General features: G+C 43.7%; 1 protein-coding gene across 1 annotated transcript; it reads left to right on the top strand.

The window, feature by feature from the left end:
- Window positions 1-5,464, top strand: LOC112222619 (serine/threonine-protein kinase pim-3-like). The gene is made up of 6 exons (XM_024385347.2): window positions 1-430; window positions 516-610; window positions 3,820-3,870; window positions 4,022-4,400; window positions 4,611-4,787; window positions 4,941-5,464. The coding sequence occupies exons 1-6, from the start codon at window positions 304-306 to the stop codon at window positions 5,030-5,032; spliced, it is 921 nt and encodes a 306-aa protein (XP_024241115.1). The 5' UTR covers window positions 1-303; the 3' UTR covers window positions 5,033-5,464.
- Window positions 5,465-14,085: the final 8,621 nt, after the last annotated feature.

Here is a 14,085-nt window from a genome sequence, read left to right as displayed (position 1 = left end):
AAGGATGTTATCAATAACTGTTTGCCCCTCTCTGTTCTCCCTATAGTCCCCAACAGCTCTGACCAGGGTTGCGGTCTGAATGGAGGCGGCAGGCGGAAGAGGAAAAGGTCTGGGTTCCACAACGCCAAAACTGCTTCCCCCGACTTAGAATGTAGAGGGTCCAAGGAGCCAAATGCTTTCCAGGAGCTATTTGCTGTGCCGGCTCCCCCTGCACCCAAGGTCCTGTGCCGGCGTACAGGGAATGTTAGCCAGAGATGCAATGCTGTGACCTCCAGGGCCTGGGCCCCAGGTAGGGGGGGTTGGATGGAGCCTGTAGGCCATGGTCCAGCCCTGAACCAGACTCAAGGCCCCTGGCCACTGTGCCTGGTGGGGGCAAAGGATGACTGCCCCTCCACTTCCCGTCCTAAAGCCACTAAACGCCACCGCAAAGGTAAAAGTGGCCACCAAACAGATTCAGAAATAATTTCTGGTCCCATCAGGAGGGAATGAATTTTCACAGCTTTGTTTCGTTTCAGCCCGACTGGAAAAGCTGTATGTAAAGGGGCCGTTGCTGGGGAAAGGGGGCTATGGCTCTGTCTATGCAGGGACCCGCAAATCTGACGGCATGCAGGTGAGACAACACACAACTCTTCCCTTTCCTGTGAAAACACATGTTGTCTGTGTGACACTTAATATTGTTTTAGTGTCATACAAAATCTTATGCCAGTCTGGTTACCCAGTCTGTTTCTGCCTCAGCCAACTTCTTGTTGTCCTGCTTGTTTGGCAAAGCAACAAAGAACTGATATATTGTTGAAAGCAGAAACTGACTGGTAAGTCTTATACATGTTTCTACTCTCACTTTCTCAATCTTACACACTCGCAGAGTCGTCCTACTCACACACTCGCAGAGTCGTCCTACTCACACACTCGCAGAGTCGTCCTACTCACACACTCGCAGAGTCGTCCTACTCACACACTCGCAGAGTCGTCCTACTCACACACTCGCAGAGTCGTCCTACTCACACACTCGCAGAGTCGTCCTACTCACACACTCGCAGAGTCGTCCTACTCACACACTCGCAGAGTCGTCCTACTCACACACTCGCAGAGTCGTCCTACTCACACACTCGCAGAGTCGTCCTACTCACACACTCGCAGAGTCGTCCTACTCACACACTCGCAGAGTCGTTCTACTCACACACTCGCAGAGTCGTCCTACTCACACACTCGCAGAGTCCTACTCACACACTCGCAGAGTCGTCCTACTCACACACTCGCAGAGTCGTCCTACTCACACACAGTCTCCTACTCACACACTCGCAGAGTCGTCCTACTCACACACTCGCAGAGTCCTACTCACACACTCGCAGAGTCGTCCTACTCACACACTCGCAGAGTCGTCCTACTCACACACTCGCGGGATCTAACCATCATAGAAAGCCTCACGCCCTTGCAAATTCTTATATTCTTATCGTTTGAGACATTCTGTCTCATTGATGCTACAGCTTTTGATTGTCGGCGCTCTATGGCAGTAGATTATTGATTTGTGTACCTTTTGCACAGGGCTTGACTTGGGCAGGAGCTCACTGGAGCTGAGTACCTGGTCCTCACATTTTCTACTGCTTAAACTCCTTTTCCTTTTATAGAATATTAGCTCAAATGTATTGTGTTGCTCCTGCACCTAAATGCAAACAGTAACGGCACCCAAAAATGAGTACCGCCACATATTTCTGTCCAAGTCAAGCAGTGCTTTTGCATGAAGCTACTGTAGCTTATTTAAGCAGCCAAGGGTATTTAAAACAAAGAGGCTGCTCTCGATTCCATCTTACACCTAAACTCCCATAACTCTTGTCCAGTGTCATGGATCAAGCACACACTCACCTTCCCTGGTCCACCAGGGGGCAAGATCCAACTGAGGCTGGTCTTCTCATACAGTTGCAATGGTGTTCTGAGATATTTTCTTGGTGAGAGAATGGATACAAAATATTCCTCTGGAGCAGTGGTTCACACTCTTTTGTACTGTGACATGGCCACCCAAAGTCAATGTGACCTGACACAGGAACAAACCCAGGGCCCAGTATTGAGCTATAACCCAATTGGACTGAGCTGTGACTCAGCATTTGAGACTGCTCTGCGGTAATACATGCCTTGGGCATGACAGGCCTATTCTCACCTAGGTCCTCCTGTTACAGTACATCTTATTTCCCTGTGGGCTGTCAGTCAGTATAATTGCCCCCCCCTCCTCGCTCCATCTATCCTCCAGATTTAGCCACTCTCCTTTCCTAACAGTGGCAGTGTAGGAAGGTAGTTACACAACCTCACTAAACTTTCCTTTGCAATAGAAAATCTCTACTTTCTTTGCATTTAGTGAGATCTTGCGCTGCTCCTTTGCAAATCAGGAAGACTGACCCAGTCATTAAATAAGCCTGTAATTATACTGAACAAATATATAAATGCAACAGGCAAATATTTCAATGAGTTACAGTTCATATGAAGAAATCTGTCAATTGAAGTACATTCATTAGGTCCTAATCTATGTATTTCACATAACTGGGCAGGGGTGCAGCTGTGGGTATGCCTGGGAGGGCATAGGCCCACCCACTTGGCATAGGCCCACCAACTGGGGAGCCAGGCCCAGCCAGTCAGAATGAGGTTTTCCCCCATAAGGGCTTCATTACAGACAGAAATACTCATCAGCTGTCCTGGTGGCTGGTCTCAGATGATACCGCAGGTGAAGAAACCAGATGTGGAGGTCCTGGGCTGGCGTGGTTACACGTGGTCTGCGGTTGTGAGGCTGGTTGCACATACTGCCAAATTCTCTAAAACGACATTGGAGGCTTATGTTAGAGAAATTAACATTCAATTATCTGGCAACAGCTCTGGTGGTCATTCCTGCACTCAACATGCCCATTGAGCACTCCCTCTAAATTTTGACATCTGTGGCATTGTGTTGTGTGTCAAAACTGCACATTTAATAATGCCATTTTATTGTCCCCAGTACAAGAACCACCTGTGTAATGATCATGCTGTTTAATCAGCTTCTTGATATGACACACCTGTCAGGTGGATGTATTATCTTGGGAAAGAAGAAACGCTCACTAACAGGGATGTAAACACATTTGTGCACAACATTTGAGAGAAATAAGGTTTTTGTGTGTAATCAATTAATTTCAGCTCATGGAACATGGGACCAACACTTTACATGTTGTGTTTATATTGTTATTCAGTATATTTGACGTAAAATTAAGCAATAAGGCACGAGGGGGTGTGGTATATGGCCAATCTACCACAGCTAAGGGTTGTTCTTAGGCACTCCGCAATGTGTCGTGCATGGATACAGCCAATGGCCGTGGTATATTGGCCATATACCACAAACCCCCGAGGTGTCTTATTGCTATTATAAACTGGTTACTAAAGTAATTAGAACAGTAAAAATACATTTTTTTGTCATAGCCGTGGTATACGGTCTCATATACAACAGCTGTCAACCAATCAGCATTAAGGGCTGGAACTACCCAGTTTATAAGGGAAAATAACTAATGTCTGCTTTAATTGTACAGTGCAGCTAAGCAGCCTGACAACATTCCTTCATAATGGCTTTTTATGATGGTGTAACTGATTTTCCTTTAATACCTTTCATATATCTTCACCTTGTCATTTACTTCTGAAAGGCCCTTCGTCATACCTGACCAGCCTCAGCTGTCTCCTGTATGAGTTAACTTTGTATTATTCTCATGAAAGCACTGAGAATGTTATAACAACACATTTCTTTTTTTCTTTTTTTCTTTTTTTACATGTAACAGCTGTACTTAGACTGTTGTTGCTATTCCTGTCCCACAGGTAGCCATCAAGTATGTGTCCAAGGCCCAAGCTGAGGAGGAGCTGGACATTGTGAGTGTTAGTCTACTGGTTGATTTTACTGTAGGGGTTATATCAGTTATCTCTACTAATGCTAGCCTAACTACAATTGCTAACAGCAGTTCCCTCTCCCCCTCCTCCTTTGCACGCGCACACACACACACACACACACGCGCACACACAGCCTGGGCAAGAAGGGCCCCTGCCCCTGGAGGTGGCGTTGATGAAGCAGGTGAACGTGGCGCCACAGTGTCCCTACATCATGCAGCTGCTGGAGTGGTTTGACCAGCCATCGCGCTACATCATGGTGCTGGAGCGCCCCGAGCCCTGCCAAGACCTTATCGCCTTCTGCCAGGACCGGGGAGGCACCATGAGCGAGGGCTTAGCACGCCAGGTGATGGTGCAGCTGTTGAGGGCGCTGAACCACTGCAGCGAGCGAGGGGTCCTGCACCGGGACGTCAAGCCAGAGAACCTGCTGATCCAGACTGACTCGCAGCACGTCAAGCTGTTCGACTTTGGCTGTGGAGACCTGCTGAAGAATACGGCCTACAAGGACTTTGCAGGTTAGAGACCTTAGAGAGTGTAAGGGAGGGAATGTGGTGGTTGAGAGAGCAGATAAGGGCAGATAAGAATTGCTCAGTGAGAGTGGAAGCAATATGACGGAAACTCCACTTAGCCCTATTGTTGATTTCAGCATGCAGCCTACGCTCTCAGTATGCTTTCAAAAAGGCTACTGAATAATACGTTTCCTGTGTCTGTCTGCCCCCTCTCAGGCACCCTGGAGTACACCCCTCCAGAGTGGTTCCTACATAGACAGTACCTGGCAGGTCCAGCTACTGTCTGGTCGGTGGGCATCACCCTCTACAACCTGATATGTGGCTTCCTGCCCTTCAGCACCATCCGAGAGACCATCAAGGGCCGTGTGCGCTTCACCAAGGGACTGTCCCCCGGTCAGAGAAAGAGGGATGAGGGAAGGAGGGTTGGATGAAGTAGGGGAAGAGATTTCCATAAAAGGGTAGATGATGTAACCTCATACTACAATAGATGATTATGGAATTATCCTCTGTCTAATCATATACCTGTTGTTACTTCCTCTCCACCAGAGTGCCGTCAGCTGATTCGCTGGTGCCTGAGCACTAAGGCAGCAGACCGACCAACCATGGAGCAGATCCAGCTCCATCCCTGGCTCCTGTGAGGGGCCACCCAGGCCAATGAAAAATACAATTATAATCTCAGTTGATTCTTGTCTTAGTCATTTGAGTCACTTTTAAGCACTTTAACGAGCACTTTATAGCGTGGTTTAAAACCCCCACCCCAAAAGACTAATAGCGAACGTGCATAAAGATGGCATTGTTTTAGCACCATCCAAAGTTTTTCAACAAAACCTGACACAAATGAAGATGGGTTTGGTGGAACGACTGGCGCTGCAGTTAAATGCTATACTTTTGATTTATTTCCCCTGGAGTCTTCCATTCTGAAAATATCAATATTTATAGGCTTAGTGCTTCTACTTTTCTTTAAAAGTAACATTTTTACAAATATCAAATATTATCTTTTTATATGTATGAAATCCTGAAAGCTAAGCTTTCAGAGTTTTTTTTTTAAATAAAAGGAAACATGTCTACTGTCACTTCAATCCTAATGACTGTGGGCACTTACTCTCCAAGACACCCACCCATCCATCCACCCACACACAGGAAACAGGCAGGCCTAGGACATAGTTACACACAGACTGAGAAATTACGGGATGATCGGGAACAGAAGATGTGTCAATAAAATACCACTCTTATATCTGTCTTTCTTTTTCCCATACACCCACCACTACAATCATTTTAGTTCAGTCTTCAATTCATCTCCACCATCAATTCAAACTCCCACTGTCAATTACAATCCCCATCAATTCACAGCAACATCCAATGAACTGTCTTTACAGACTGCGGTGAAAAAGTACTCAATTGTCATACTTGAGTAAAAGTAAAGATACAGTACCTTAATAGAAAATTACTCAATTAAAAGTGAAAGTCACCCAGTAACATACTACTTGAGTAAAAGTCTAAAAGTGTCTGGTTTTAAATGTACTGAAGTACAGTGGTGGAAAAAGTACTATATTTTCATACTTGAGAAAAGTAAAAAGTAAATGCTATTCATCAAATTCCTTATATTAAGAAAACCACAATTTGCTTATTTTTATTATTATTTACGGACAGCTCACTCGAACACTCAGACATAATTTACAAATGCATTATTTGTGTTTAGTGAGCCCTCCAGATCAGAGGCAGTAGGGATGACAACCTGTTATAAGTGCACCATATTGCTGTCTTGCCTGAGCATTCGCAAATGTAACGAGTACTTTTGGGTGTCAGAGAAAATGTATGGTAGTAAAAAGTACATATTTTCCTTAGGAATGTAGTGAAGTTAAAGTTAAAAATATATATAAATAGTAAGCTAAAGTACAGAAACCCTAAAAAAATGACTTAAGTAGTACTACAACATCACATATAGATGCCAGGGGGAAATAGTTTCAGGGCCGGGATGGGGGAGATGTCAGAGCTTTGACTGGTGCTCCCCAAAGCTGAGGGTAAAGACAGACGTATCTGCTCTCTGCAGTACAATATAACATCAGAATGTGAGAGGGAAGCCTCTTGAACTGAGGATGTATAGAGGGTGGGACGGGTCTCTAACAACAGTCCGTGCCTTCCTTATGGTTGCCCTATGGAAGAGGTTGCCCAGCTGTTCCTGTGGCTGACCGATGATTTTGCTGGCTGACAATTGTGGCCAGCTTGTTTTTACTCCTCACATTCAAGTTGCTGTATCAGACTGTCATGTTGGTTAGGATGCAAGAATATCTTGACCATCTTATTACCTTGCTCTCTTTCTTCCTATCCTTTAACCCAGATTTCTAGTTTGCAAAAAAACATTCTTCACAAAACAGACTATGCATATGTCTGAAAAGGGGAAGAATTAAGGTAAAACTGAAAGTACATTTTTAACCTCAGTTTGAAAGTCTGGTAAATTATCTAGACGTATTCAGAGTGTAGACCGAGCTTGGAAATTTCTCTAAAATGTTTGTTGGTTATTCAAGCATGACATTGGTTCCAATCTCTACTGTTTTCTGATAAGTACTAACCCTCTGCAAATGCTGGGGCTAGTTAAAAAAGTGAGATATATCTGTCAAATGAATGTTTGAGTTGTGAAAGATTATGTGCTTTATTTAAATGTCTATGTAAAACTTCAAAAAAGACAAGTTCCAAAAAAATCTTAAGTTCTCTGTGAAACAAATTCTTTCCAAAACAAATCAAAACATGAATGCATGTAAGAGAGAGTTACTGAGTTGTTCTCTGAAAGGAGAGTGTAATCAACTCCTTTCATTTCTTTTTTAGATTCTGTTCCATGCATTTCATTTTGCTGAATCTCGTTGATAATTATTTTGTTCGTATCCTCGTACTTGGCAACATATTAGCTGCACTACCAAACCAACATGCTTGGTATTCAGTCTGTGTCCAAAATTATCCATTTAATTTCAGTCGAGATGTTCCTCTGCCAGATGAGTTGATGATTTATATTAATGGCATCTCTGTGTATCTGCCTTCTAGGTTACTGGCATTTTGTGAAGCATACATTTCCCAGATATTGCCTCAGAAATAGTTTTCCCATCAAAAACTGGAGAAGTTAAACATCAAAGCTACACACAATGAATGTATTTCCTAGCAGATAGCTGTCCTCTAGCACAGCAGAGAAGACAACCAAAGAGTTCTTACCTTCATGCATTTGAGTTTCTTCAAAACATTGTTTAGTTTTGGGAACAAAACAATTCTGCCAGTGCAAGACTTGTTTTTATTAATACACCAAAAGTAAGATTAAATGAGGGGTGAAAGAGGCTAATTGTAATTGGAACATAAATAATTAACTTGTCAAAACATTTGATTTCATAATGCTGTACTATGTTGAATGCAATATTCAACCTGTTTGGGGTTTTGTTCATTTTGATTAATATGAGTTTGTCTAAATTATCACTCTGAAGCTGAAACACTTTCTTTCATTAATCAATAGGAATGGCAGGAACAGTAATAATAATTGTAATAGAAGAGACAAAGTGACCATAATACCAATGTCATTGGGAGGAACAGTGATACATTGAATAAGATGCTCAAGCCCAACTCTGTGACAGGTAATCTCCATTGCCCATTGTCTGATTGTGACCACATTATGCTAATGATGGGTCGGCATTGCTTTATGCAAGGCCCTGAGGGCAGTGGGAGGCGATAAAGTCACCAGACTGGAAAGGTAGGTAGGAATCATATCATATAAAAAGGAAGCGACATTTAGTCATGGGAACTAACCTTCATGGCATCATTTGGAGATACTCTGCAGGGATAACAATAAAAGGTACTGTTCGAGACAGCCTATAGGGAGGTCAGAGACCTGGCTGGGTGGTGCAAGAATAACAACCTATCTCTCAACGTGACTAAGAATAACAACCTATCTCTCAACATAACCAAGACTAAGAATAACAACCTATCTCTCAACGTAACCAAGACTGAGAATAACAACCTATCTCTCAACGTAACCAAGACTAAGAATAACAACCTATCTCTCAACGTAACCAAGACTAAGGAGATGATTGTGGACTACAGGAAAAGGAGGACCGAGCATGCCCCCATTTTCATCGACAGAGCTGTAGTGGACCAAGTTCCTTGGTGTCCATATCAACAACAAACACCAAGACAGTTGTGAAGAGGGCACGACAAAGCCTATTCCCCCTCAGGAAACTAAAAAGATTTTTCATGGGTCCTGAGATCCTCAAAAGGTTCTACAGCTCCAACATCGAGAGCATCCTGACTGGTTGCATCACTGCCTGGTATGGCGATTGCTCGGGCCTCTGACCACAAGGCACAACAGAGGGTAGTGCGTACAGCCCAGTACATCACTGGGGCTAAGCTGCCTGCCATCCAGGACCTCTACACCAGGCCCTAAAAATTGTCAAAGACCCCAGCCACCCCAGTCATAGACTGTTCTCTCTACTACAGCATTGCAAGTGGTACCGGAGTGCCAAGTCTAGGACAAAAAAGCTTCTCAACAGTTTTTACCCCCAAGCCATAAGACTCCTGAACAGGTAATCAAATGGCTACCCGGACTATTTGCATTGTGTGCCCCCCCAACCCTTCTTTTTACGCTGCTGCTACTCTTTGGATAGTCACTTTAACTATACATTCATGTGCATACTACCTCAATTGGCCCGACCAACCAGTGCTCCCGCACATTGGCTACCCGGGCTATCTGCATTGTGTCCCACCACCCGCCCTTTTTACGCTGCTGCTACTCTCTGTTCATCATATATACATAGTCACTTTAACCATATCTACATGTACATACTACCTCAATCAGCCTGACTAACCGGTGTCTGTATGTAGCCTCTCTACTTGTATAGCCTCGCTACTCTATATAGCCTGTCTTTTTACTGTTGTTTTATTTCTTTACCAACCTATTGTTCACATAATACCTTTTTTGCACTATGGTTAGAGCCTGTTAGTAAGCATTTCACTGTAAGGTCTGCACCTGTTGTATTCAGCGCACGTGACAAATAAACTTTGATTTGATTTGAATACAAATGGAAGATATAGGTTTAACTCAAGTAATAATTAGTCCCCAGTCCATCTGACCGTGCTGCTGCTCCAGTTTCAACTGTTCTGCCTTATTATTATACGACCATGCTGGTCATTTATGAACATTTGAACATCTTGGCCATGTTCTGTTATAATCTCCACCCGGCACAGCCAGAAGAGGACTGGCCACCCCACATAGCCTGGTTCCTCTCTAGGTTTCTTCCTAGGTTTTGGCCTTTCTAGGGAGTTTTTCCTAGCCACCGTGCTTCTACACCTGCATTGCTTGCTGTTTGGGGTTTTAGGCTGGGTTTCTGTACAGCACTTTGAGATATCAGCTGATGTACAAAGGGCTATATAAATCAATTTGATTTGATTTGATTTGAATTAGCGCTATGAAACACAAAGGTTTTTCATTGTCCTCACCTAACTGAAAAAAAGGCTATATGGTTGTTGTATCAGTCACTAGGATACTCAGCTGATTATGTTATTTTCCCATCATGTCACAGGCATGTCTGCAGAGCTGTCGTTTAGGAGAGACGTGATTGACATATGACTTAAAAAGTCTACTCCGCTCCCAGAAGAACTCTGGGCAAGTCATCCATCTGTCACGTCCTGACAATCCATTATTTACCTTGCCATCGGTGGATTAGATGTGTCAGTCATGTATCAAGCTGAATAAAAGCTGCCCCAAAAGATACAAATGAAAGAGATGTGGGGTGAGAGAGGAGATGAAAGAAAGAAGATGACAGAAGTGAGGGTCATCATTGAAAATAATCCTGCAGCAACAGGAAATGAGAATTATTATGTGGATTATAATTAATTTTAAAAAACGTATAGGGGTTGATACATTTTTCCTAGGGGAAAATTAAGTAACAAATTTCAAAGTGGAAATTACAATCTTCTGCCTTTTTAAACCTCAAATACACTACCAGTTTTACATTTCCTGCCATGCAGGAAGGTTCTCCTGCAACATGGTGATCAAATTAAGATCCTACATCTGTATGTTGACTGTATTTGTTATGGTTGATACAGCATGACGTTATTGTATTCAGTCAATCCCCAGGAAGGGAAAGTGAAGTCACCTCTCATTGAGAAGTGTATGTTTTCCATAAAACTTTCAGACTCAATGGAGACTCATATAGCTTCTTCTGTGGCGCTACATGACGAATCAAATGAAATGGGAAGCCAACTGAATAGAAACACAATTCTAAAGAGTGAAGCAGGGTCAAGGTGTGTGAAGCATGATTCGCTTTCTCTAAAGAGTTAAATGGATAGGGAGGTTGACTAGGCTGACTCTTGGGAGCTCAGCTGTGGTGGCTAAAGGCAGTTTGTATTGACATCCCTAAACCTGCCTCCAGGCTGCAACCATAGAGCCAGGCCTGTACTGGCAGCTTCAATAGTCCTAATTAGATTCACTGGAATAGGCCCGGTCTGTGTGGATGAGGAAGGTTCCACGATAACTTCCTGCCTGGCCCTCAGGTTTGTGAGGTGTCTTCAAGGACTGGAGAAATGTTTTTTATTTCAAATGAAATTACCTTGATGACCTTTGGTAATATGGGGACTCAATTATATTCAAGGTTATGTTACAGCCAAGGCCTTTTCCATTCAAGTTAAGTTCAGCTGCCTCACATAAAAGGAAACGTTTACTTGTTAGAGGTAGTCTTTATTGGTAATAATGGTGGTCTTTGCGTACTGAAGTTCAGGATGTTTGTGAAGTGCTATCATAAAATAGCCTTAAATAGATTCCATTACTGTGTATGGGGACAGCTTCTACACAACTCCTTTAATTGCTCCGACTGTCGAGGCAGACAGGCAGACCTTCCATGCCTTCCCCTACTCTGGGCCTATAATTTACCAACTGAATGGTATTGGAGTTGGTCTTTGTTCTCAATCACACAAACAGTGCTTAAATTCTTCTCCAGCCCATGTAAAACACTGATGAAAATCTCTTCGCTTCGATCAATGTTTCATTTAGATAGTAATAATGCAGGTTTAGTATTGCCAGCGGCTACAGATTCTCTCAAAATTGTTCTGGCATATAAAGCTTTTCAAGTAAATCAATCAAAAATATTTATAAAGCCCTTTTTACATCAGCCAATGTTACAAAGTGCTGTACAGAAACCCAGCCTGAAACCCCAAACAGCAAGCAATGCAGGTGTAGAAGCACGGTGGCTCTGCAAACTCCCTAGAAAGGACAGAACCTAGGAAGAAACCTAGAGAGAAACCAGGCTCTGAGGGGTGGCCAGTCCTCTTCTGGCTGTGCCCCTGTGGAGATTATAACAGAACATGGCCAAGATGTTCAAACGTTCATAGATGACCAGCAGGGACAGATAATAATAATCACATTGGTTGTAGAGGATGCAACAGGTCAGCACCTCAGGAGTAAATGTCAGTTGTCTTTTCATAGCCGATCATTCAGAGTTAGAGACAGCAGGTGCGGTGGAGAGAGAGTCCAAAGCAGCAGGTCTGGGACAGGGTAGCACGTCCAGTGAACAGGTCAGGGTTCCATAGCCGCAGGCAGAACAGTTGAATCTGGAGCAGCAGCATGACCTGGTGGACTGGGAACAGCAAGGAGTCATCAGGCCAGGTAGTCCTGAGGCATGGTCCTAGGGCTCAGGTCCTCCTAGAGAAGAGAGAGAGAAAGAGAGAGAGAAAGAGAGTGAGAGAAAGAAAGAAAGAGAAAAGGAGAGAGAGAATTAGAGGGAGCATACTTAAATTCACACAGGACACCGGATGAGACAGGAGAAATACTCCAGATATAACAGGCTGACCCTAGCCCCCCAACACACAAACTATTGCAGCATAAATACTGGAGGCTGAGACAGGAGGGGTCGGGAGATGCTGTGGCCCTGTCCGACGATACCCCCGGACAGGGACAAATAGGCAGGATATAACCCACTTTGCCAAAGATCAGCCCCCACACCATTAGAGGGATATCTTCAACCACCAACCTACTACCCTGAGACAAGGCCGAGTATAGCCCATGAAGACCTCCCCCACGGCATGGACCCGAGGGGGGCGTCAACCCGGACAGGAAGATTACGTCAGTGACTCAACCCACTCAAGTGACGCACCTCTCCTAGGGACGGCATGGAAAAACACCAGTAAGCCAGTGACTCAGCCCCCATAACAGGGTTAGAGGCAGAGAATCCCAGTGGAGAGAGGGGAACTGGCCAGGCAGAGACAGCAAGGGTTGTTCGTCGCTCCAGTGCCTTTCTGTTCACCTTCACACCTCTGGGCCAGACTACACTCAATCATAGGACCTACTGAAGAGAGCAGTCTTCAGTAAAGACTAAAAGGTCGAGACCAAATCTGCTTCTCTCACATGGATAGGCAGATCATTCCATAAAAATGGAGCTCAATAGGAGAAAGCCCTGACTCCAGCTGTTTGCTTAGAAATTCTAGGGTCAATAAGGAGGCCTGTGTCTTGTGACAGTAGCGTACGTGTAGGTATGTACGGAAGGACCAAATCGGAGAAATAGGTAGGAGCAAGCCCAATGTAATACTTTGTAGATTAACAGTAAAACCTTGAAATCAGCCCTAGCCTCAACAGGAAGCCGATGGCTAGCACTGGAGTACTATGATCAAATGTTCTGGTTCTAGTCAAGATTCTAGCAGCTGTGTTTAAATAAACTTCAGTTAGTGCTAGTGCTTTATCTGGGAAGCAGGAAAGTAGAGCATTGCAGAAGTCTAATCTAGAAGTGACAAAAGCATGGATACATTTTTCTGCATCCTTTTTGGACCGAAAGTTTCAGATTTTTGCAATGTTATGTAGATGAAAAAAAGCTGTCCTTAAAACATTCTTGATATGTTCGTCAAAAGAGAGGTCAGGGTCCAGAGTAACGCCGAGGTTCTTCACAGTTTTATTTGAGATGACTGTACAACCATCAATATTAATTGTCAGATCCAACAGGAGATCTCTTTGTTTCTTGGGACCTAGAACTAGCATCTCTGTTTTGTCCGAGTTTAAAAGTAAAATATTTGCCGCCATCCATTTCCTTATATCTGAAACACAGGCTTCCAGGGAGTGCAATTTTGGCGCTTCACCACGTTTCATTGAAATGTACAGCTGTGTATCGTCCGCATAGCAGTGAAAGTTAACATTATGTTTCCCGAATGACATCACCAAGAGGTAAAATATATAGTGAAAACAATGGTGGTCCTAAAACGGAACCTTGAGGAACACCAAAATTTACAGCAGATTTGTCATAAGACAAACCATCCACAGAGACAAACTGATATCTTTTCCAACAGATAAGATCTAAACCAGGCCAGAACTTGTCCGTATAGACCAATTTGGGTTTCCAATCTTTCCAAAAGAATGTGGTGATCAATGGTATCAAAAGCAGCACTAAGGTCTAGGAGCACAAGGACAGATGCAGAGCCTTGGTCTGACGCCATGTATTATTGTGTTCTCATGAATCTTAAAACAGAGTTATTTGGGTCCGATTAATTTTACATGCTCCTCTTTATCAACATAAGGAGATAATAGTAAGCCTCTTTAAAATTGCATATGAATTTGAGTTTGTTTGTTTATTCAACCTTTTTTGTGTGTTGCGTTGGGAGGTTAAAATCAGTTGTTGAGGGTGTTAGCCAACAATTGAACCTCTTGTAGTTGTGTGTACGGCAGTGGGTGTATCTCACA

This window comes from Oncorhynchus tshawytscha, linkage group LG23, assembly GCF_018296145.1.
Source record: "Oncorhynchus tshawytscha isolate Ot180627B linkage group LG23, Otsh_v2.0, whole genome shotgun sequence".
In the NCBI taxonomy this organism is placed as follows: domain Eukaryota; kingdom Metazoa; phylum Chordata; class Actinopteri; order Salmoniformes; family Salmonidae; genus Oncorhynchus; species Oncorhynchus tshawytscha.
The sequence above is the reverse complement of the archived record's forward strand: the minus strand, read 5'-3'. Positions and strand labels throughout refer to the sequence as shown.

Bases quoted from the DNA above. Each gene is read 5' to 3' on its own strand.
- LOC112222619 (XM_024385347.2), top strand. From the start codon at position 304: ATGGAGCCTGTAGGCCATGGTCCAGCCCTGAACCAGACTCAAGGCCCC. The intron at 431-515 runs GTAAAAGTGGCC...GTTTCGTTTCAG, and splicing joins CACTAAACGCCACCGCAAAG to CCCGACTGGAAAAGCTGTAT. The intron at 4,401-4,610 runs GTTAGAGACCTT...GCCCCCTCTCAG, and splicing joins GGCCTACAAGGACTTTGCAG to GCACCCTGGAGTACACCCCT.